Here is a 24,792-nt window from a genome sequence, read left to right as displayed (position 1 = left end):
GCGGTATACATTCCACGTTGCTCCACATTTTATAGCAATTTATCACGAATTTTAGCAAGACAGGAGAACTGTCAATATTTAGGAACACTCAACAGTGCTGCCACCTACATTTGAGCTTCTACTTTTTATCCTCATCGGATATATTCAAGACAAATTATTTCAATGTAAAAGTCTTAAATTATTGTTAATAGGTAATACATATTTTTCAGTGTGCATCAAATGTTTAATAAAATCATAATCATAATATATATTCAAATATTTTCGGGCCATAATCTTATTTTTTTTATAAATATTTGTATAGTAAGTATATTATTTTCACCACACATTGTCACAAACGTCTACTTTTTGTGTTAACATGGGTATAATATTCGAAAGATACTTAGAAATTAATATAACTTAAGGCCTTATATAAACTGCCTATATACATCCCACTGCTGGGCACAGGCGTCCCCTCAATCAACCGGAGGGGGTATGGAGCATAATCCACGACGCTGCTCCACTGCGGGTTGGTGGAGGTGTTTTTGCGGCTAATAGCCGGGACCAACGGCTTAACGTGCCCTCCGAAGCACGGAATCATCTTACTTTTTCGGATAATCGGGTGATTCAAGCCTGCAATGTGCTTACCAAACAAAGGACAGTCTCACAAAGTGATTGCGACAATGTCCTCATCGGGAATCGAACCCGGACCTCCAGATGGCTGTTAAGTTACTTAAGGCCTTAAGGGATACTATATACTACTACTATAATATACTATAATATGGTATTAGTTAACATTTATAATTAGTTCAGCTGGTGTTGCCATTACCTAGCATTTAAATGTTTTAAACCGAGTGTCCTAAGTTCGATTTTTCATGAGCTTTTTTTTAACGTGACTTATAGTAGATTTGCCGCAAATGGCATTAACTACTTAGCCGGATTTGTGACGACCATTTCACACAGTCCTGTATGTAAAATTGGCACTTGGTATTTTACTGTTATTATAAAAGTGAAGTATATGATGTTTGTTATATTAATTTCAAAGTATCATTTCAAATATTTGTCCTAGTATCATAGCCAGTGATGTGTCGTTCTGGGAATGTTTCCACTTTGGGAACGTACCGGCAGTAAAGGCGCAACAAAGCTTAAGTAAAAGAGCTTTATTGCCTAAGCGGCGTAGCGTGGGTGTCGGCCACCCGGGGCGGAAGACAATTTTGCCGCCCTTTTATTTAGATATTTCAATATATTGTATACTATACATTACATACATTAATTCTAGAGAAGTTTTCGGCTAGAACAGTCATAACTATTTTGCATTATATAGGTTAAATTGGCCGAATCGGTCAAGCCGTTTTTATGTTATGTCGTGACAAAGGAAAACGGGTTTCATTTTTATATACTGGGTGTTAGTAACATCGTAACGAATACTGAGGGGGTTGTTTCAGACCATGATTCTGAGTTAAAATCAAGTGGAATTTTCCGTCGCAAAATTCATGATTTTTTTTGTTTTTTTAAATTATTTTCAATTCTATACTTTTGCGATGGAAAATTCCACTTGATATTAACTCAGAATAATCAGATGAATTATCCCTCTCAGTATTCGTTACGATGACACTTACACCCCGTACAAGTACATACGGTAGCCATATAAGTAGGTATGGGTGTTGGTCACACCGTAACAAATACTGAGGGGGATGGTTCAGACCATGATTCTGAATTGATATCAAGTGGAATTTCGTGTCAAAAAATTCATGAAATTTTTTCTTTTCTTTTTAATTATTTTCCAACCCATACTTTTGCGACGGAAATTTCTACTTGATATCAACTCAGAATCATGGTCTGAATCATCCCCCTCAGTATTCGTTACCATGTCACTAACACCCAGTATTATAGATTGTGAAATTTTGCCGCCCCCTAAAAAGTTCCGCCCGGGGCGGGCCGCTCCTGCCGCCCCCACTACGCTACGCCGCTGTGCCTAACCATTGGGCAGATAAGACCAGAGTACAAGAAAGCACAATTTGAAAAAGAAAAAAGCAGCCAATGTTCTTACTATTAAAGAGTTTTTACAACGAGAACATTCCCACTTTAGGAACATTCCGGCGGCATATCACTTATCATAGACTAGTCTTTAAGTCCAGTGTCTATAGTATTCCTAACTCAGTGTTAGTACTTCATAGTTTATGTAAATACCTACAGTTCTAAATAGTCGGTTAACTGTAATGTACGAATTTACCGTGTCATATCAGTTTTTTATATCTTTGGCACCTGGATATCAAAAAAGTTTTGTAAGAAAAAGATTTTATTTAATTTTGTTTCTTTATAGTTTTCTTCCGGTAGGCCTCTTTGCTTTTACTATATTGTTGACATAATATATATAATATTTCAAAAAATACTTAATAGGTTGAATTTATACATATAGTTTGAAATTCAATGGTTCCCAAACTTCCATCCTATTCACTGTAAATTGCAGATTTCCAGATATAGGTATATACATATACATACATCGTACCTATACTTCATAATATTGTGACTTTCCTTTCCGTTTACGTGAATTACCTTCCAATCTCAAAACCCACTTCCGTAACAATATGTATAAATTCTAAATCTAACATGTTATGTCTACGGAATAAATAGAAGGAAGAGGTTGGAAGGGCCCAGTGAGTGGGAAACGCGCGCCATACAAGTATGAGCAAATACTTCAACTTTGTACTCCACTCGTCCGCAAAATTTACGACGCACGGAGCTCCACGATAGTGTATTAAAAGGTCGTTTTGTGTATTATAACTTGCAGAGTAAAAAAAAAACAACAATGATGCAAGGAGAAAAATATCCCTCCTTATGAAAATAAAGAGAGTTTTTGTATTGTATTGTAAAGCTAAATACCTTAGTATGTTCGGCTATTTTTCAAAAAGAAAACTTTTGTATTCAGTATCTTACTAAAAGCAATGATAAAATAGCAGTTTATCACATAAAATATACATTTCCGGTAAAGTGGCGATGGAATTTGAGAAGCTATCTGCAGGAGTAATAGTAAAAAACAGTGGGGTTGAACCGGCGACAGCGGTTCCCATAGAAAATGCGCGTTAGAGCCTTTCCAACTTCTTTCTTCTATTCCGTGGTTACATCAGATTACCCTTTTACTGAGAAACTCCCAGTTACCTCACAATTAAAATTGAGGCCTATTGGACGTTTGCTAATTGAGTAAAAGTATCGCGGATCAACTAGCCATCTCGCTGGAATATAACTTCCTGTAAACTTTGCCCGAAAAAGGATTTTTTTAATCCGTTAATGTGATAAAATGTACTAGAACTGTTGCTTCTTTCATAACTTTAAATTTATGATTAAAGATCGGGCGAAGCTGCACGGGTGTTAACATTATCGTGAGTTAGGTGTTATGTGGACTCGCAGAAGTTATAGGTTGTTTTCAAGATATTCCTTTCCAGTAACTTTAATAGTAATACAATAGTTACTTTTTATTTTCATAAAGAACACTTTTGTATGTACGTTGTGAAAGACTGTTGTCTATGCCATTTTATCGTCAAATTGTTTTTTTCTTATCTGTGCCTACAATATGGCTGTATCAGGTTATGATTAACTCATAAGAGGAGAAACTGCGAACTGTTGCTGTGGTAGCTACTACTTTAAAATATATTTTATGATTACTATATTTTGAAGTCGTTTATAAAGACGAAATCACACTTAACACGTCTATAAAGACGACTTCAAAAATGGAATTATGTACGCTTCATAGTTGCAGCTGTGTTGAGAGAAATCTCTAACAACTAGGTGATTTGTTGGTAATAAAGGTATTCGATGGACAGGGCTCGATTTGTTTATGTAAGTAATTGTTGTGAAACTGTGATTTTACTTTGAAATTAGTAAAGATAAAAACAAGTTTGAAGAGTTATTTTTATGTCTATAGGCATCGCTATACTTATAGTCGATCGATAATGAATGCCGTTATTCATATTTGTATGAATTATTTAAGTTAACATATTATGCCCTCGCGACAGGGCAACCGCGTCGCGCACTGCGCGTTATATCGAGGGATTCGACCAATACTTTTTACGACACGACGTCTATCTACGTAGATAGCATTCGCTGCGTTTATTTTTTGAAGTCCTCGATATAATTCGCGCCGCGCGCGACGCGGTTGTCATGCAGACCCTGCTGATCATAATAAGAAACTCGTTAAGAGGCAGTCCGTTAAAAGTTACTATACTAAACAGTTCTAATTTCACCTAAGAACTTCCATGTTGCTATGTAAATAAAATGAATATATTAAAAAAATCACATTTTCAATTACACGTTTTAATTTGTTTGTATACGATATTATATTTTATTGTTGTATGAATTGAATTGTTTATTAAATTTGGCATTATTATTGATTTATTGCGAATAGAATTATTTTGTGGTTATATTTGAATATATTCGCCATTGATAATGTTCCTTGCGAAATTTGTGCTTTTATTTTCGAATTGTGAATAGTTTGTATAATTTGTTAAACATGTTGAAAGTTTGGGAAAATTCGTCAGGTTGATTGTTGGATTGGTACGCGCATGAGATGTGTCTACCAATCATTTTTCTTTGTCATATATTTGGTAATCAGCACCCTTCTTTTCGTTTTCTTCATATTTTTCTTATACAGGGTGTTAGTGATATCGTAACGAAAACTTTGAGGGTTGATTCAGACCATGATTCGGAGTTGATATCAAGTGGGATTTTCCGTCGCAAAAGTATAGAACTGAAAATAATTAAAAAAAACAGTGGAATTTTCGTGAATTTTGCGACGGAAAATTTCACTTGATATTAACTCAGAATCATATTTACGGTTCATTAATTTGTTTCTCCTCTCAATGTTGTCCCTGTTTAGATTGGCTTCTAATATAACTTCCACGACTATCTATCGCTATACAACACATGCGTGGTTTTTGGCTAACTTTTTAATCTTTCTAAAACCAACTTCAATATACTATATTTTTATTCACTATACTATGATGCAAATAAAGATAATGATATGATTTGATATATTTCTTGAGTACCCTTAATTGTATTTATTATTTCCATAACTAAAATTTCAGTATGTATGTATTCAGGGTGTTAGTGACACCGTAACGAATACTGAGGGGGATGATTCAGACCATGATTCTGAGTTGATATCAAGTGGAATTCTCTGTTGGGAAATTCATGAAAATGTTAAATTATTTTCAGTTCCATACTTTTACGACGGAAAATTCCACTTGATGTCAAGTCAGAATCATAGTCTGAATCATCCCTCAAAGTTTTCGTTACGTATCACTAACACCCTGTATAAGTGAACGGTAAGGAAAGATAGACGGGACCAGCTTGCTAGTAACACAATCGTTGTTTTAATCCTATTGTATACATACAATGGCTCCGATTCCTGCAGACACCTCCTAATTTTAAGTTATACCCGTCATTTTCTTATCCACCGGAAAGGAAAGGGTCGGATGATTGACAACTGTTAATTTTTAAATGAATTAATAACCCGGACGAATAAAATAGGCATCTCGCTGGTATGCAACCCGTCTGACACGTGCTGTCAACTTAGGTTTTTGAAATTCCCCCCTAAAATTGACGTGAGTTCCCTAAATTGCCTGTCGATTTCAGCCCTTGGCCTTTCGGCGGGTAAGAAAATGACAGGTACAATTTAAAATAAAATTAGATGGTGTCTACGGGAATCAGCAGCAGTATAAATGAATGAATGAATGTGTACGTATAAATGAATTACGTTGTGATCCTAAGATCTAATTATATACTAATGCACTTCGTGTATAGATGTAAATAATCAGTGTAACGTCAAACATTTGTGAAAGACGCTTGTGCTTATTAAAAAATAAAAAGATATATTCCAAATTAATGGTTTATTTGTTTTATTTACAAACAAAATACAAATATTCGTTAACAATAAAATTGTTAGGCGTTTTTTTTAAGCAATTGACGTCCTTGAATGATTAGGTAACTTTTAAGGATAGACTTTGACTCTTCGCAAACAAAGCTAAGACATACGGTTTAGTAATGTCTCGCTAATGAACCCTATAAACATAACTTAATATCAATTTACAACTTAACATCTAGACATTATAAAACTTGCATCTAAATTGAAGCAATTTAAAAATAAATTACTACGTACTTAAGTGGACGTCTATCCTAACAGTCTACGTTAAAAAACTCTTTCCGTGTAGGCAGAATATATAGCTTTGTCTAAAAAGTAAAAAGATTTGTTATCTCTGGCAGTAATAGGCTAGTTTCCAATTATGTAGTCAAATAAGTTACTTTTTACTAAACGTCAAAACACGTAATTATGGGACTTGTATGAAAAAGAAATCTGTGACGTCATAGAAAAACAATGTGACATAATGTCGCACTTATTACAGTTTTCTTTATTAAAATTCATTAAATAGGTTAAATATAAATTTTATTATTTTTATTATATTTTATATTATTTAGATGAGTTTTTACCTAAATAAATAACTTTATAATTATTATAAAACGTTTTTGTAATCATTAGATCTGTGTTTACTTTATAATCAGAATTTTGTAATTTATCTTCGACCTAGGAAACTATCCATTTTTCCCGCTATTTCATGGTGTTTCAAGAGAGATTAGTAGATAAGTATATTACTTAATAAATACATTTCTTAACGTTCTGTTACTTTCGCCAATTGTCATATAGATATAGATTCGTATATTTTCCTTCCAAATGTTTATTTTTTAATAAAGGTGCACATTTGACCACATTATTACCTGTTGGTAAGTGACGATTTGTCTTATATTGCCAGCTTTAAATAAATACTTACACTGTCAAATTTCGACTGAAAAAGAATACAAAGTTGGTTTGCTCCTCCATTTCCCGGTATTAGAACTCGTACTGGCTGACGATAACTACGAGTCTAGCTACAGCGCTGCCTGCCAACTGTCCTCGCTGGTACAGAGACATGCTTAACTCCAACTCGGCTACCTGCGGGCCCTCGGGCGAACACAGCAGGGATATCACGCAGATGTTGCGTGACGGACGCATACTGGAAGTGTTTAGAGAAGTTATACTGTATATGAGAAGAACAATGGACAAGTCCCATAACGCATCCAGTTATAGTCTCATGGCGACGGCTATACACACGCCTATTTCCCACCGGGGTGAGAAGAAATTATAGAATTCCATTTGATCCTGACACACTTCTTTTGCTTCCTCCACATTCATCAATCGCTTCATACGCGCACGCCGGTTCAGAGTAGATCGTACTAAACCTTTTCTAAGGACATTTCCAATTTGGTCAATGTAAGTCCTTCTAGGTCTTCCTCTGCCAGCCCTACCATCAAATTTCGCTTTATATGCCGCTTTCGCAATTTTATTATCCTTCATCCGCTCTAAGTGTCCAAACCGACCTAACATTCCCTTCTCAATCTTAGTCACTATATCGTCTTTTACACCACATCTCTGTCAGGCACAGGAGGCAAGTCTTCCTTTTTAATAATTCGTAGGTAATAGGTATCTGAACCACGATCAGTCTCATTATATCATTACATAGTTAACTATTTATTAACGTTACGTTTTTCACACCGCTTATGGGAGTGGTAATTAGTTCTATTTTATGGTTTGTAAAGGAATTAAATAGTACTCACTCAAAACAGCTGAGTTCCAAAGGTTTGACTCCAGGAGACGCCTGCACGTTGACCATCCTCATTTCGAAGGTCACGACAGAATCCGACCACGCCGGCCCGTGCATTGTGAACAGGTCCACCTGAACATTTTTAAATCACAACTATGCAATAAAACAGATGAATATAGCCGCTGAATAAAGAAAGAAATAGATGGAAAGCATGAAGAATTATTTGCACATTTTGCAACAATAGACAAAATCGAGAACATTGCAAATTATATCTCGAATATCCTGTTTCTGAGTAGTACTTTGAAATACGCTAAGATTGTCACTTCTAGTAACTTTGCGCGAAAACGAATTTGTTCATAAGTAGATCCGTTCATTTGGAATAACATACCAGAGGGTTTCTTTGTGATTAAAGATGTACTTAGCTTTAATCACAAAAGAAAGAGAAAGTGGGCAAAGAAGTTAAGTTCTGGTAATATTTATGAAGGAAAGTGAGAATACTATGGAAGGATAAGAGTAAAGATATTTAAAATATCCCGTGTTATTTCTATTCGTGTTATTACTCACTGCGAAGTCGCAAGAAAATATCAGCAAGGGCCTAAACCAATAATTTTCGAATTTGTTTTCGAATTCATGTTTGGATCATAAATGATTATCCTGTGCTCAGCCGAAACCCACATTCTCGAATGCGTTTCGGAGGTATGTGACCCGACCTTTATTGCGCGGGATTACCCTACGCGGGTTGGAATATCAGACAGGCAGTCGGCTCTGTAAAAAACCGGATCTGTCAAATCTTTAAGTTAGGTAAGCGGACCCTGTGAAAACGGGTTAAGATTGTGAAGGGAAATCCGTTGCAACTCCGTTCGGGTAAAGTCACCATGGTCGGCATTGTCAGTGTAATTGTCTTGTTTTTTCGTAATTACTCTTAAGATACTCACGCTGCCTTCTGGCAAGTAGATGTTAGCGACAAATGTGATGAAGTTGTAGCTGTAGGAGCTGGGCTGGTGCAGGCAGTTCCAGTCTGCTATGGGACACTGCCGCTGGATTCTTGAACATCGGCTGCAAGAGAAGAAAGTGCTTATGATTAACATCGTGGCTGACTTTGCTAACTGGCGTACCTATCTGTATTTTTCTGCTAAAATAATTTGTGTCTTATTGACAACTAGCTACCCGCCCCGGCTTCGGGTGCAATTCTGAGGAAACAATGAAATTATTTACGACATAACATTAAAAACCTCAAAAATAACTGTATTTCTCCACTATTTAATGGACGTTATTATACATATAAACCTTCCTCTTGAATCACTTTATCTAATAAAAAAGCCGCATCAAAATCCGTTGCGTAGTTTTAAAGATTTAAGCGTACATAGGGATATAGGGACGGAAAAAGCGACTTTGTTTTATACTATGTAGTGATTGTAAAAGGAGCAAATCAGTTTCGCCAAAAATTGCAGTTACGTCAATTCGCGTTATCAACGACGATATGCAATCAATGGCTCCCGGTATAGGTATAAGTTATGCAGTAATCTTCAAAATTACGGCCTCCGTGGTCCAGTGGTTGAGCGATCCGGAGGTCCCAGGTTCGAATCCCGGTGGGGAAATATCACAAAAATCACTTTATGATCCCTAGGACATTAACCCCTTAAATGCCGGAACGCGGATCTCGACCAGACATAATGTAAAATCTATTGTGTCTGGTATCTCGGCATATGAGAGGTTAAAGGCTGATCACCTGATTCTCCGAAAGTAAGATGATCCGTGCTTCGGAAGGCACGTGAAGCTGGTACCGATTATTACGTACGTACTGATGTAAGTAGTCATTACATGAGCATTGTCAGAGGCCTTTGGCGGTTCAATAATAACCCTGACACCAGGGTTGATGAGGTTGGTAACCCACCTCACAACCCACACGGAAGAAGAAGAGCGTAGTAATTAATCTACCGTGAGAGTGTTACTTAATCTGTGGAAAGGTTATCTTATCTTGAGGCACTTACTGCTTAGCCTCAAGCCGGTACCCGTGCGGACAGTCGATGGTATGGCAGTGGTACCCTCCCCGCGTGTTCTGGCACACCTGCCCGGCGGCTGCGTGTGCGCACGTCGCCTCGCCTGTCTCGCACTCGTCTATATCTGTTAGAAAAGTGCATAAAATTAGTACCTCAGTAAGTATTGTTGGTAGAACGCTTGCTTCTCACTTTGAGGTCGCAGGTTCGAATCCAGCACAGGCCTAAACCAATGACTGTGGAATTTGTTTTCGATTTCATGTTTTGATCATAAATGATTATCACATGCTCAGCAGTGAAGGAAAACATCGCGAGGAAACCCACATTCCTGAGAAATGTATTTCGGAGGTATGTAACCTCACCTGTATTGGGCTGGTTTTCCCATCGCGGGTTGGAAGGTCAGACAGGCAGTCGCTTCTGTACAAATCCGGACCTGTCAGATCTTCAGGTTAGGTAAGTGGATCCTGTGAAAAACGGCATAACGCTAGGGAAATGATAGAACGGTAACAACCCGCACCATAGAGAAACAGCTCGCACTTTAGTTTCTCTAAAAAAAGTATAGACAACCCCCCCCCCCCCCCCCCCCCGCCCTCAATCCCTTACCAATGCAACTGGCGCCATCGTCCCCGAGACGGTACCCGGCGGGGCAGGCGCAGCGGTAGGAGCCCGGCTCGTTGACGCAGCTGCCGCCGCACAGGCGCCCGCGCAGCCGCACCGACGACCACTCCGCGCACTCGTCGACGTCCACGCATGTCCTGGAGCAGACATAAATAAAAACATAACAAGAACATTCCACTCTAGCCCGACCGCGGGTGCAGTCCAATCAAATCATACACTTCAGCTGCTAGACCCATGTCACAAATATGCGCATTTGGAACCTCGAGGCGTGCGCTACGCACACGCGTAGCTATCACAAAAGTTGTACCAACGAATGTGCTACCAACACGCCAGCTGTGTCTCGCTGTCCACACGAATGTGCGCACCGGTAACGCGTAGTGTGTTCATACAAACGCATCGACGGACCGGCCGACGCGCCACGCCGGTCCATACAATCTCGATACAATAGGTACTGCGCGGCCGTCTCGCTTACGGTTCACACTGCACTTTTCTAACTCCGCTCCCTTTTATTGAAATTGTATAATATATTTCTACATATTATATACCTAACTTTTAAATTACCTTGTGTTTGTTTAATTTAACTTTTTTTTATGGGAATGGTCTGAAATATTTTTTTGTCCTATACCTATCTATAAACCTCCAAAAATGAAGTATGTCCGATTACAGCTACCTAGTATATCGCGTCTTGGACCAATTTGGATAAAGTGAGGGGGAAAAGTGAAATAATACATTTTTTTGCATTAATAGTTTAAAAGTTGTGTGTTTAGTGTGTGTGTGTGTGTGTGGTTGGAAGGACAGACAGTCGCTTCTGAAAAAACCGGACCTGTCATACCTTCAGATTAGGTAAGCGGGACCTGTAAAATCGGGATACGGCTAGAGAGATGATGATGGTATAATGTGTTTATAGTAACTGGACAACATATCAGCATGAAGCCTATATCCCCGAAGGGGTAGGTACAAGTGTATATACACCTACTAGCCAGCGCATTCGCCTCGTGTGTCGTTTACGCCTCGCTAGAACCCTGGATGAAACCCCGTTTTTTACTATTTCTATCTTCTTCTATCGTATGGGTTGTGAGGTGGAGTACCAATCTCATCAACCCTGGTGTCAGGGACTACACCAGGGTTGGGTACTATTTCTATTAATCTTTCGAACGCCGGAACGCGGATCTCGACCAGACACAATGTAAAATCTATTGTGTCTGGTATCTCGGCATATGAGAGGTTAAACACCATATTATAAACATAAGAGTAGGTACTTTTAAGAATAAAACCACCTTACAAATAAAAATATAAACCAGCGATGAACGTGGGTTTAAGTATTTGATAGCCAAGCAAAATTTAATCCAATTATCTTCTTTTATCGTGTGGGTTGTGAGATGGATTACCAACCCCATCAACCCTGGTGTCAGGGTTCCTATTGAGCCCCCAAAGGCCCCTGACATGGCTCGTGTAACGACTACTTATTTACATCGTAAGTAGTAACCGGGACCAACAGCTTAACGTTCCGAAGCACGGATCATCTTAATCCAATTATCATACAATTCGACTGATCTTTGATTGGCTGTCAAATAAGTACTTAAACCCACGTTCATCTCTGGTTTATTTTTTATTTGTAAGCTGGAAAGTGTCTTCAAAAAAGTCCTTAATACGCGAAAATCATAACACAAATACAAAATAAGTACTTTATTTGTAGAAAACCAATACACTATTATAGGTGATTGGAGCCTCCCTTTAAGCGTAGCGCCTGTATCAGGAGACACCGCTCTTCCCAATAAAACTCATTGTAGGTACTACAAATAAGTAAAACAAACAACCAAAAGTAACTTACATACTATCTATAGGTAACAAATTATAGGTGATTGCGTATGTGTGTGTGTGTGTGTGTGTGTGTGTGTATGCTTGAAATAATCCTACCCTTTTATTCTATTATTTTTAAGAAACAGATAACACAAACACGTTATGGTCGCATTTTTTTTAGGTTAGGTACCTTTACTCACCTATTATCACTCCCCAGCCTGTACCCCCGTTTGCAGTAACACCGGTAGCCGCCCCACACGTTGGCACACGCTTGCTCACACACCCTGGGGGTTTCAGCACACTCGTCGACGTCCACACAGACCTTCTCATTAGAGGGCGCGTTCCGGAACCCTTCGCCGCACGAGCAGCGATAGGAGCCCACTGTGTTTATACACTGGGAGTTGTAGGCGCAGGGCTGGAAGATAGATACAAATATATTAACACACTTCAGACACTATACAAGCATCTCATTCTTACTTGCCGCCTAAGGCGTAAGTGCGAGCGAGATGCAGTTGGCGCGAGTTAAGGAATCTACTTCCGCATCATCAGCATTCTTAAGGAATGCTCAACTTTACAGGTAAGAACTAGATTAAGAAATTGTATGTTAATTCGCGCGCTCCCTTACTTCTTAACGGCTTACGGGCATTTACGGGCAAAGGCAATAATATCCGCGCCCGATACGAATTGGTGCAAGGCGGAGAGTTGCCGTTCTATATGTAGTATTTTGTCATAAAGCAAAACTCATTAAAAGATCGCTTTCAGCCTCACAATCGTAGTAAATAATTACCTTATCTGTCTATGCTCGTACTTAAGTCCTAAGATAGATGTGATAAAACGAATGTTGACAGTTTAGCAACCCATCGCCCATTTATTACTGTGCAACCAACCCTGTAATACCGACACCCGTCAATAGAACCAATTTTGCCATACTTACCGACACTCGTCAGTAAAACCAACCTTGCCATACCAACATTTGGTAATAGAACCAACCTTGCCATACCGATACTCGTCAATACATCCAACATTACCAGACCGACACTCGTTATTAGAACCAACATTGCCATACCGACACTCGTCAATAGAACCAACCTTGCCATACCGATACTCGTCAATACATCCAACATTAGCAGACCGACACTCGTCATTAGAGCCAACATTGCCATAACGCCACTCGTCAGTAAAACCAACATTGCCATACCAACATTCGGTAAAAGAACCACCATTGCCATAACGACACTCGTCAATAGAACCAACCTTGCCATACCGACACTCGTCGATATCTTCGCACCCGTCCTGTCCTGCCAGTTTGTGGCCTTGAGGACACTGACAGGAGTATCCTCCGTAGAAGTTCTCGCACCGCTGCTGCGGCCCACACTCCGATATGTTCTTTGCGCACTCGTCAATATCTGCAATCAGAAATACTTAATAAAAAAACATTGATAATAATATATCAGTACACCCTCTATCGTGTGGGTTTGTGAGGTGGATTACCAACCTCATCAACCCTGGTGTCATAGTTTTTATTGAGCCGCCAAAGGCCCCTGACATAACATGTAAACGGCTACGTACTAACATCAATAATTAGTAACCGGGACGTGCCTTCGGAAGCACGAGTACTATTTAACTGGGGGTTAAAAAGACTACTTAGTTGCAATTCACCTAAAAAAACCAATATTGCTTCTTGACATTATGTTGACATTGCGCACTTACTTTTATATGCGCAAATGTCCAATTGCAATATTGGTTTTTTAGATGAATTGATTCAATGTGGCCTTTTTAACCCTATGGCCTTTCTTTAAACAATTTTTGTGTTTTTATAGCACTCTGTAAGGTTCGATTCCCGGTGGGGCCATATCACAAAAATAACTTTGTGGTCCCTAGTTTGGTTAGGACATTACTGGCTGATCACCAGATTGTCCGAAAGTAAGATGATCCGTGCTTCGGAAGGCACGTTAAGCCGTTGGTCCCGGTTACTACTTACTGTAGTAAGTAAGTAGTCGTTACATGAGCCATGTCAGGGGCCTTTGGCGGCTCAATAGGGTTGATGAGGTTGGTACTCCACCTCACAACCCACACGAGAGAAGAAGAATTTTATAGCATTTACCCGTGCTCAGGGAAACTCACAAAGACAAAATATAAAACGAAAACGCGACGGCATAATGACGATACATAGATCGAAAGAATATCGCATGGACAGGAGGAGGACCCGGTGGTGTAATGGTTAACACGCTCGTCCCGGCTTGACAAGAGCTGCGGGTTCAAGTCCCGTCCGAGTCAGATTTTTTTTCAATTTCTCTTTAAACATCCTGGGTCAAATCGCGATGGTTTGTATCTACAAACAATCTTACTATCTTGCTTTTAGAAAATCAGTGAGAAAATTGTCAGATCAAAAGTGACTTACCTAAGCACATCTTGTCTGCAGTAAGCTTGTATCCCCACGGGCATGAGGAGACGATGGCCCCAGTGTTGGGTAGTCTGGAGAATGACGGGCGTAGGTACCTCGGCCCACGCTGCCCATACTGCGCGCCCACCGTGATCACGTTCGAGTCTGTTGGCTCTCGGGGAGGCAGAACTGAAACCATTCAATATTCTTAGGTAAGTTCTGTCAAATATAAAAGAATCGATCGATTTAATCTCGACTGATACATCACTGTGCTAATTGTATGGGACATACCTAATAGTCTACCATTTATGAATCAGAATCATTTATTCAACATAATAATCATGGATAAACTTATTGAAGGTCAATGTAACTATTTCGCAAGGTGTTATGGCTGAGGAGAAGAAATGACAAGAAACTGCAACAGCAACACATCTTTTAAATCAATGAGGGTACATTACAAGTTATTTAATAACTAGAGGAACACATTCAATACCAGACATTTTTATCATTTAGGTAATCATTAATCTAAATAAAAAATCTATGGTCAGTCACATCTCTAGCGCGAGCAAACCAACGCGTCTGAATGTTTGGATCTTGTAATTTAATATAATATCCTAAGTAATACAGTTAATTCAATTATTTGTGTGGGGTTTTATTATAATTACCAGCGCTCCCTACACTAATGCCATAGAGGCAACCAATCAGCTCGCGACACCAAACACTTCAGGACCCCGATACCGACCCCGCCGGCGTGGTCGACGATTTCCCTCATTCAGCGCTTATCGCTATCGACCCACTAGGATCGATTACTTCTTTCAAATATTTTCCTCTCAGACGACGCCCTGAGCCGAGGTTCGCGCCCAACTGGGCACCCTCAGGCCTGTTGTCTTAAACGTTGTACCGGGTGAGAGCCTTCAGCGCTCCCCATTTGTCCGGCCAAGTAGTTAATGCCATCTACGGCAAATCTACAATAAGTCACGTCAAAAAAACAGACCTACACTAATGAACTGAACTTCACAACACTGGCGTCCCTACTTTGACAGACCATTTTTTTGTTGTTTTCGGCGAAATTCGCAGAACGAAGCACCTACCTATTGTTTGGTAAACATAAAGGTAGTTTCCAACTAAGAAAAATGTTTAATAAATGCGACATTTTGTCACGTTTTTCTGTGACGTCATAGGTTGCTTTTTCATACAAATCCCATAGTAATTTCGTGTTTTGACGTTTAGTAAAAAGTAACTGATTTGACTAGTTGGAAACTAGCTATTATCTAAGATCCAAACACGAATTCGAACTCATCTCAATTCCAGTTGTTTAAAGCCTGAGCCAGCCAGGATTCGAACCCATGTCACAATTGCAAGTCACGTGTTATCTGAGCAGGATTATGACGTTTTTTTTTAACTTAAACAACGTGGAGAACATTGGGTCTGTAACTTTAGTTCGAATGTCAGTAGTTCGATGAATGTTTATTCGACTGAAATATTTTTCGAATTATGTTTTTAACGAACGATCATTCTTCCGAGTCAACTTTGTATCGAACCTCTCTTTTTACCACTCACATTGCTTGTTCGATGAATACTTCGGTCAACCGTTCGTCGTAATAATTCGAAAAATATTTCAGTCGAATAAGCATTCATCGAACTACTGACATTCGGACTAAAGTTACAGACCCGTGAACATTACAATGCAATGCAAATGCGTGCAATGTCTCCGAGAACGACACGTCTGATAGAGCGAAATGGAAGAGAAGTACGAAGAAGGCAGACCCACCATCAGATGGGAATAATAAAACCCAAGGAGAGAGAGAGAGAGAGAGAGAGAGGTGAACATTCTCTTACCGTAACTAGGTTTGAGCTCGGTGTTGGTGTCAGGTCGACACCTCCTGCCGCACGTGCAGTGGTACCCCCCCTCGTGGTTGACACAGTCCTCGTCGGGAGAACAGTTCGCTCTGTTCGTCGCACACTCGTCTATATCTGTACAAAAAATCATTTATCCATATTAAATTTTAATCTAGCCCACAAGATCCCACTGCTCGGAAAAAACTCCCCTACCTCTTTCCATTTTCCAATCAAATATTCTTTATTACAGTATACAACAGTACAAATTTGCGGCCTTATTGCCCTGAAGCAATTCCTTTCAGGCAACCACTACGAGGAATCAGCCATAAAAATTTGGATCCGTGACTTTTCGCGGTCCTGTGCGTACGGCCAGTCCCCCGGCAAACGTCTAAGCCGTCACGCCATCTCTTTAGAGGTCTACCACGACGCCACTATAGGTATTATGTCGCTGTATGAATAAGTCTGCATAATACTTTAATTCCAGTCAGATTCGCTCAATAGCTAGGTTCGGTTAGCCTTTGGCGGCTCAATAGTAACCCTGACGGTTGATGAGGTCGGTTATTGACCACACAACGCACACGAGAGAAGATGGCAAATAGTGACAGTCACGGTATACATATAGTTAGCGACATCCAGAATGTTCAGTAATTAGGGACGTTCAAGGTGGCCGTATAGATAGTAACACTCTAAGTGACCAAAAACATCGGCACAAGCTGCGTGATCAAAAAGTTGGTAACAACCTAATCGTCCAGATTCGCGAGAATGACAAAGTTCAATTAAGTCGTCGTATAAGTATATGACAACACTGACTGCGCCAATGGTATCTAAGCAGTCAAGATGTAGGTACAAAAATATGTGGACGATTAGGCTGTTGCCAACATTTTGAACACGCAGGTTGTGCCGATGTTTTTGGTTACTTAGAGTGTTACTATCTATACGGCCACCTTGAACGTCCCTAATTATTGGACATTCTAGATGGTGCTAACTATATTATATACCTTGACTGTCACTAAATATTTGCTTCTGACTGTACCTTCATTTGAGCGATCCATTAAAGTAATTCTACCTTTTATTTACTTACTTATAGGGTTGGAGACTAGACCTGACATCATACTTACCAACACATCTGGCAGAGTTCGGGTCGAAGGTGTACCCCAGTTCGCAGTTCATTTGAGGACGAGGTCTGCGCGGACGATTCGTGTAAGGAGGTGGAACAGGCGCCACTGTAATATTAGCGAACATCTTTTTTACCGACTTCAAAAAAGGAGGAGATTCTCAATTCGACCGTTTATATAATCTTTTGTCATAATAATTGAGTACTTTTTTTGGTCGGGGTTTTTAAAATTTTTAATTTTGTTATTTTTTTGCTCATCGTACCGGTAGTAGTAGAACTGGAAGTGGTCCTAGGCGGGGGGGTGGCGCTGGGGGTGGCGACGCACCAGCCGGTGGTGTCCCTTCTGTACCCCGCCATACACTCGCAGATGTACCCTCCTGGCCGATTCTCGCACACCTCTAGACTACTGCAGATGTGTCTACTGTTCTCGCATTCATTGATATCTGTTATGAAATAGTAAAGGATTGTGTATATAGAGCTGTGGTAGCCCAGTTGGTAGAACCTGCGTTCGAATCCAGCACAGGCCTAAACCAATGATTGTCGAAATTGTTTTCGAATTCATGTTTGGATCATAAATGATTACCACGTGCTCAGCGGTGAAGGAAAACATCGCGAGGAAACTCACATTCCCGAGAAATGCATTTTCGGAGGTATGTGACATAACCTGTATTGGGCTGGTTTTCCCTTCGCGGGTTGGAAGCTCAGACAGGCAGCCGCTTCTGTAAAAAACCGGATCTGTCAAATCTTCAGGTTAGGTAACCGGACCCTGTGAAAAACGGGACATTGCTAGGGAGATGATGTGTAAGTAGTTACTGTTAATTCATAGTTACATCACTAATTTAAGAGCCACGCTCTTGTCGGTGTAGCATTCCTTTCCATGTTACTTTTTAGGGAAAAATGAGGCAGTCTGCTGCCCCGCAGTACTCTGTCTCACGCTAGTGGAATGGCGCCCAGAGTATTCTATTTGAAAGCCGAACAAGGACTCTGGCCGTTACTGCTGCCCTCTATCAGGTTCCAGATTAATTTCTTATTAGTAAGCTAATATAGTAAACAGAATTTGCTTACCAACACATTCTCCGTGAGCATTCCTCTCATATCCATTTAAGCAGTGCAACTGATTGGGATCAAAGTCCGGATCTGCCCTGTTTGGTTTCTCCGTCCTATCCCTGCCAATCACATTCGTCCACCTGTCTTTTGGTATATCACTGGTATCAATATCATAAGTTCCTTCAGGATCCTTCTCTTTTTCCACAGTAACAGGGTCCTCTGGAGGTTGGACAGTGACTTCTCTTGGTGGTTCGGGCCTTCTATAAGGAGGTCTTCTAGGTGTCACGGGGTCAGGTCGTCTCGTAGAAGTTGTAGGTCGAGTTTGGGGTCTGGTATATTCAGGTCTGTTACTGTCAGGTCTGTTACTATCAGGTCTGTAATTGTCAGGTCTGTTATTATCAGGTCTGTTACTATCAGGTCTGTAATTGTCAGGTCTGTTACTGTCAGGTCTGTTACTGTCAGGTCTGTTACTGTCAGGTCTGTTACTGACAGGTCTGTTACTGTCAGGTCTGTTACTGTCAGGTCTGTTATTATCAGGTCTGTTATAATCAGGTCTTCTTGGGTATGATGGACGACGGGAGTACGGAGGTCGGGTTGGTCTAGGTGTTGAAGTTGTTGGCGGGACAGGACTAGGCGTTGTTGGAATTGGTCTAGGGGGTGTGACAGGCTTGATAGTAGTAGAAGTAATTGGTTTAGGCTCAGGGTCAACAGGTCTTGGTGGTAGAGGCGGCGTCGGTGGCACCACTTCGTTTTTGTTCGGATCGTTTCCGGTTGTGTTCTCTTCACTGTAAATGTAATAAAGTGTTTATCCAATAAAATCAGCCAGTTCTGCATTATTACTCCTATTGAGCAGTCTTCTGACAAAATCCCAATTTTCCAGAACTCTCCAAAACTTGCCAGCTTAATGACAACCGACTAGCTCGACTATTTCGCGGACCAAAAATAATTGACACCAGACTTCGTGAGTTCAGTCATAGACCTTACAGCCCTCACGAGATGGTAAAGATTTAAATACCACTTACTCAGAGTCATAATACTCGTAGTCGTAAGCAGCCGGAGCGGCGGCGGTGGACGTGGTGGGCGCTCGCCTGGTGCACGTGAACGAGCCCACCACGTTGAGGCAGTGCGTGCCTTCTTTGCAGTTGTCTAGCTTGAGCAGGCATTCGTCCACGTCTGAAGAAAATACCTGATTTGATTATGGGATCACGATCTCATTTGTTGGATGCCCTGGCATGGACATCGTGGATAATTCCATAACGCCTATCAGAGGGCCTGCCTGGTGAGTGTTCCAACCATAGAAATTGGAAAGTAAGGAAAGGGCTTACATTCTTCCATGGGGTGTGGATAGATTACAAACAACTATAAAGTTTAAATCCAAATAATGGGCATAGATTTATTCTTTGTAATTAACAAAATGATTCCAAAAAAGTACGTTCAGAGTTTTAGGTTATCGATCCGAAGGTCATGGTGGGGACCTCCTGATGGGGACATATCACAAAAATCACTTTGTGATCCCTAGTTTGTTTAGGACATTACAGGCTGATCACCCGATTGTGCGAATGTAAGATGATCCGTGCTTCGGACGCCACGCCGTTGGTCCCAGTTACTACTTGTAGTCGTTACATGAGCCACGTCAGGGGCCTAAGGCGGCTCAATAATAACCCTGACACCAGAGTTGCTGAGATTGGTCAGTCACTTCGCACCCCTCATAATAGAAGAAGAATTTTGAAGTAAGTATACAAACCAACGCAAGATCCCGAAGAGTCGAGTTCGAAGCCGTTCTTGCACTGACACTCGTGACCACCATACGTGTTGACGCACTTCTGGAACTGGTCGCACAGATGCGTCCCTTCACGACACTCGTCGATATCTATAAAAATTTTAGTGACAGCATAGAATAAGCCAGGGTTTATGAGGTTGGTAATCCACCTCACAACCCACATGATAGCAGAGGAGAATTAGGTATTGTAATTGGCACCCCTCAAGATGCCACACACACAGTTGTACGTGTACAATAATGTCAATGCGTAGTGCATATTGCACAGTGCATATGCGTAGTGCAGTATACATATTAATGCTCGTGACCGTACTTACACGTAGGGTTGGAGACTAGACCTGACATCATACTTCTACATATACCAACACATCTGGCAGAGCTCAGGTCGTGTTCGTAAATAAGTATTTATGCAGTTTCCGGGATGTGGTGACAGTTATCAACATGAAAGTCTAGAAAACAAGTACCAAGGCAAAATTTCGTCCCGTTTTAGATACTTAATAACGTTTAAACGCGCCTTTTGTAGAAGAAACGATGTAGTCCAAGATGGAAAGCCACTTTCCTTTATTATTTTCAACGTGTTCTTACCTTCGCAAATATTTCCACCTGGTCTCATTCTTGTCCCTTCTTGACAAGCCCTTGTGCTGGATGTATCAAGTCTAAAATTACATAAGAAAAAAAATTAGTTCATGGACTAACACGAGAAACCATTTCGAGAGAGAGCCGTGGTGGTTCAGTTGGAAGAACGCTTTACTGTCATTATGAGATCGCAGGTTTGAATCCCAGCTAGGACCTGAACCAATTTTAGAATTTGTGTTCGAATTCATGTTTGGATCATAAATTATTACCACGTCCTCAGCGGTAAGGAAACCCTAACTGTGACATAACCTGTTTTGGGGCTGGTGTTCCCTTCACGGGTTGGAAGGTCAGACAGTCGTTTCTATAAAAAACTACACCTGTCAGATCTTCGGGTTAGGTAAGCGGAACCCGTGAGAAACGGTATTACAGTTCAATTCAATTCAATAATTTTATTTCAGACCATGTGTCCATGGACTTACGATGACCAAATTGGAGATGTAGGAAGATGATGGACTAACACGAGAAACTATCGTCTTGGCTGTTACTTACTTAGGCAATGTGCTGATCTTGGACTTGCAGGTGTAAGCTCCAGGCATATTGACACAAACCTCGCTTCGTTGGCATACCTCTGGACTTTCTTCACATTCGTCGATATCTGCAAATTTAAATTTATCGAAGGTCAATCTTTACCTAGCCGTGATCTCGTTGAAACTATCCGAACTGTTGCGTTGACAGCGACTCCCAGAACGGCGATTCCCGCTACGGTGCTTAGTATACTTAAGTAAGTACCGTAGATTGAACATGAGTGCTCAAAAAGTGGGACGAAAAGTTAGACCACAAATATGATGCATGCTCTGATATTCCGCAGTACGCGATTAGGCCACGAACTAGCAACATGTGGGTTTGTTTAACCCGACCGCGTTACGAATACCAGGCGCTATAGATTCTACACACATATACTCATAAATAAACTCACGCCTATTTCCCACAGGGATACGCAGACTATGGAATTCCATTTGTTTCGATCCAGAATTCGCTTAGGATGCGGCCGTATTTGCTTTTTTTGTTTTATACATATAGATTCTAAGACCGCTGCGTTGAACTCCGGTCAAGTAGTTAATACCATCTGCGGCAAATCTACAATAATTCTGGTCAAAAAAAAGCTGCGTTGAATGTATAGCTAAGTAGCTAGCGTCATATTTTCGTCATTTTGAAGGGCTTTCCCGGCATATTACCATATTTGGAGGCACTGGAATGCGATCCACTTGGCCTTTTAAATTTTCTTGTAATGTGTGTGTAATGGAAAATTCCACTTGATATTAACTCAGAATAATCAGCTGAATCATCCCCCTCAGTATTCGTTACGATGTCACTTACACCCCGCACAAGTACATACGGTAGCCATACAAGTAGGTATAGGTGTTAGTGACACCGTAACGAATACTGAGGGGGATGGTTCAGACCATGATTCTGAGTTGATATCAAGTGGAATTTTCAGTCTGAATATTCATGAAAATTTTTGTGTTTTTTTAAATTATTTTCAGTTCCATACTTTTGCGACGGAAAATTCCACTTGATATCATCTCAGAATCATGGCCTCAATCACCCCTCAAAGTTTTTGTTACGATGTCACTAACACCCTGTATAGGTGTGTGTGTAGTTTAATTATGTTGAATGTGTGTTATTTCTTATTCAATTTTTATATTAAGTATATCAATGGAAAACATCAGCAAAAACCTACCTTCGCAGATCCCCGTGACCTTGTTGACTTTAAACCCTGGCGTGCAGCGCTTGGAGACGTGGTCCTGGCAGAAGAAGCTGCCGTGTGTGTTGATGCAGTGCTGCGAGAGACGCTGGCAGTCGTCGAGGTGCTCCTCGCATTCGTCTATATCTGGAGAAAGAAGACATTTTGGGGATCATTGTATATTATGTATCTAAGTATTGTAAAGGTCTTTTGCATAAACGTGGTTGATATCCAGGTAAATCCATACCGCCAAGTAACGTAAGTTAAGTATATTCCAGCGGCGGTGTGATGCCTTAAAAATTCATTATGGAAAAGCCTCCGTGGTCTAGTGGTTAGAGCGTTAGGCTCACGATCTGGAGGATCGGATTCGATTCCTGATTGGGACATTGTCGAAATCACTTTGTGAGACTGTCCTTTGTTTGGTATGGACTTTTCAAGCTTGAGTCACCCGATTGTTTGAAAAGGTAAGATGATTCGTGTTTCGGAGAGCACATTAAGCCGTTGCACATATCATCTTACTTTCGAAGAATCAGGTGAACAGCCTGTAATATCCTAACCAAACTAGGGATCACAAAGTGATTTGTCGCCACCGGGATTCGAACCCGGAACATCCGGATAGTGACCACAACGCTCAACCACTAGACCACGGAGGCCGTTAACGATGAGACGAACCTGTGTGATTTAATTATTTCTTACCAAGACACTCATCAGTGGGGCCCGCTCGGAATCCGGGAGGGCAGATATCATTCTTGGGGGTGGTGTCTGGTGGTGGTGTGGCCGCCCCCGGGGCAGCCTCCTCATAAGGCTTGCCTGGTTTGCCGGCGCATTTGAACCCGCCTATCGTGTTCTCGCAGAGGTACTTTGGACACGGTGGTCGAGGAGACTGGCATTCGTTTATATCTGGAACGTGGAAGAAGATTCGATTTTTTTAAATTAAAATAAACCTTTATTTCGGACTTTTGTACAGTCATGAGCAATATAATGTACCCACTTTAGGACTCTGTCGCACTAACACATTTGACATTTAGTGAGACTTACAGTTCAATTGGTCAAAAAAGTTAATGTGACATGGTACCAAAGTGTATACATATTTTTCTACTCCTCTACTTTAATCTGGCATTTAAATAACCAAAAAGTCTAATATAAGTACATACATAATTAAACTCTTTGAAAAAGTGTACGCTCTATGGCCTATAAAAGCATTGTTTACAAAGTGTAACTGTTCTATAATGTCGCCAAAAAAGCATTGTTGTTGTTTTTTTTTTTTTTTTGACCTGGAAACTGGCACCTTTACTTTGTTTGGTGCCATAGATATACTATAAAAAAAAGTATACATTTGCCGCCATTTTCCCGCGCGTTGGAAAATAAATTGGAAAATTTTTGTTTCATTTAAAATTACGTCGTCGTAGAAAAAGTATTGTATGCAACGTTGTATAACTAGGTCAAAAAATGCTCGTGGCGTCTCTTATTGCGATGTTCGCCAAGGCTCACATCGCAACTCACGCCACTCGCATTTTTTGACCCTTCTTATACAACTGTTGCATAAAATACTATAATGCTCGTGACCGTACATCCATAATAGTTAGTAAGATACTTATAGTATGTTAGTAAGCACATATTAAATTAACATGACAAAATTAGTGTGAGATATGGATGTCAATCCAATGCCTCACAATGGGACAGTCAATTCTGTCCGCCACCACGTTTAAGAGACTGTTGGAGCTGGTGCAGTAAAGAGGCAGTTTTTTTCCTAATGATTGTTTTTTTTTTTGTTTCAAGAAGCTTTGACGAATTTTGATGCTTGATATTTTCTATACTACCGAGCCGTGGTAGCCCAGTTGGTAGAACGCTTTGCCTCTCACTTTCAGGTCACAGGTTCGAATCCAGGCCTAAACCAATGATTGTCGAATTTGTTTTCGAATTCATGTCTGGATCATAAATGATTATCACGTGCACAGCGGTGAAGGAAAACATCGCGAGGAAACCCACATTCCCGAGAAATGCATTTTCGGAGGTATGTGACCTAACCTGTATTGGGCTGGTTTTCCCTTCGGTTGGAAGGTCAGACAGGCAGTCGCTTCTGCAAAAAACCGGACCTGTCAAATCTTCAGGTTAGGTAAGCGGACCATGTGAAAAACGGGATAATGATAAGGAGATGATGATGATATTTTCTATACTACAATGAAATGAATTCGGGAAAACGGGCCAAGCAAAATTTTATCAAATTGTTACTGGGTCGTTCTTCTTTTTTATCGACAATAAAAAGACATTTTCCGAATTAATCGGACTT

General features: G+C 40.5%; 1 protein-coding gene across 4 annotated transcripts in view; it reads right to left on the bottom strand.

Annotated features, from left to right (window-relative positions):
• Positions 1 to 5,844: 5,844 nt before the first annotated feature.
• Positions 5,845 to 24,792, bottom strand: part of LOC126377818 (fibulin-1-like) — a 31,761-nt gene continuing 12,813 nt past the window's right edge. Inside the window, exons 7-25 of one of the 4 annotated variants that reach the window (XM_050025708.1) lie at positions 23,199 to 23,402; positions 22,500 to 22,649; positions 21,308 to 21,413; positions 20,768 to 20,838; positions 20,150 to 20,275; positions 19,428 to 19,578; positions 18,913 to 19,190; positions 18,424 to 18,882; positions 17,622 to 17,801; positions 17,363 to 17,467; positions 16,245 to 16,379; positions 14,424 to 14,594; positions 13,277 to 13,428; positions 12,223 to 12,437; positions 10,208 to 10,359; positions 9,599 to 9,731; positions 8,543 to 8,663; positions 7,621 to 7,739; positions 5,845 to 7,019 (exon numbers count right to left, since the gene is read on the bottom strand). In XM_050025708.1, the coding sequence (XP_049881665.1) occupies positions 6,857 to 7,019; positions 7,621 to 7,739; positions 8,543 to 8,663; positions 9,599 to 9,731; positions 10,208 to 10,359; positions 12,223 to 12,437; positions 13,277 to 13,428; positions 14,424 to 14,594; positions 16,245 to 16,379; positions 17,363 to 17,467; positions 17,622 to 17,801; positions 18,424 to 18,882; positions 18,913 to 19,190; positions 19,428 to 19,578; positions 20,150 to 20,275; positions 20,768 to 20,838; positions 21,308 to 21,413; positions 22,500 to 22,649; positions 23,199 to 23,402 (3,191 nt within the window). In that variant the 3' untranslated portion in view covers positions 5,845 to 6,856. Of the gene's footprint in view, positions 7,020 to 7,620; positions 7,740 to 8,542; positions 8,664 to 9,598; positions 9,732 to 10,207; positions 10,360 to 12,222; positions 12,438 to 13,276; positions 13,429 to 14,423; positions 14,595 to 16,244; positions 16,380 to 17,362; positions 17,468 to 17,621; positions 17,802 to 18,423; positions 19,191 to 19,427; positions 19,579 to 20,149; positions 20,276 to 20,767; positions 20,839 to 21,307; positions 21,414 to 22,499; positions 22,650 to 23,198; positions 23,403 to 24,792 lie in introns of all 4 variants that reach the window. The other 3 variants (XM_050025710.1, XM_050025709.1, XM_050025707.1) reach the window with 3 other exon arrangements.

Source organism: Pectinophora gossypiella, chromosome 24, assembly GCF_024362695.1.
Source record: "Pectinophora gossypiella chromosome 24, ilPecGoss1.1, whole genome shotgun sequence".
In the NCBI taxonomy this organism is placed as follows: Eukaryota; Metazoa; Arthropoda; class Insecta; order Lepidoptera; family Gelechiidae; genus Pectinophora; species Pectinophora gossypiella.
The sequence above is the reverse complement of the archived record's forward strand: the minus strand, read 5'-3'. Positions and strand labels throughout refer to the sequence as shown.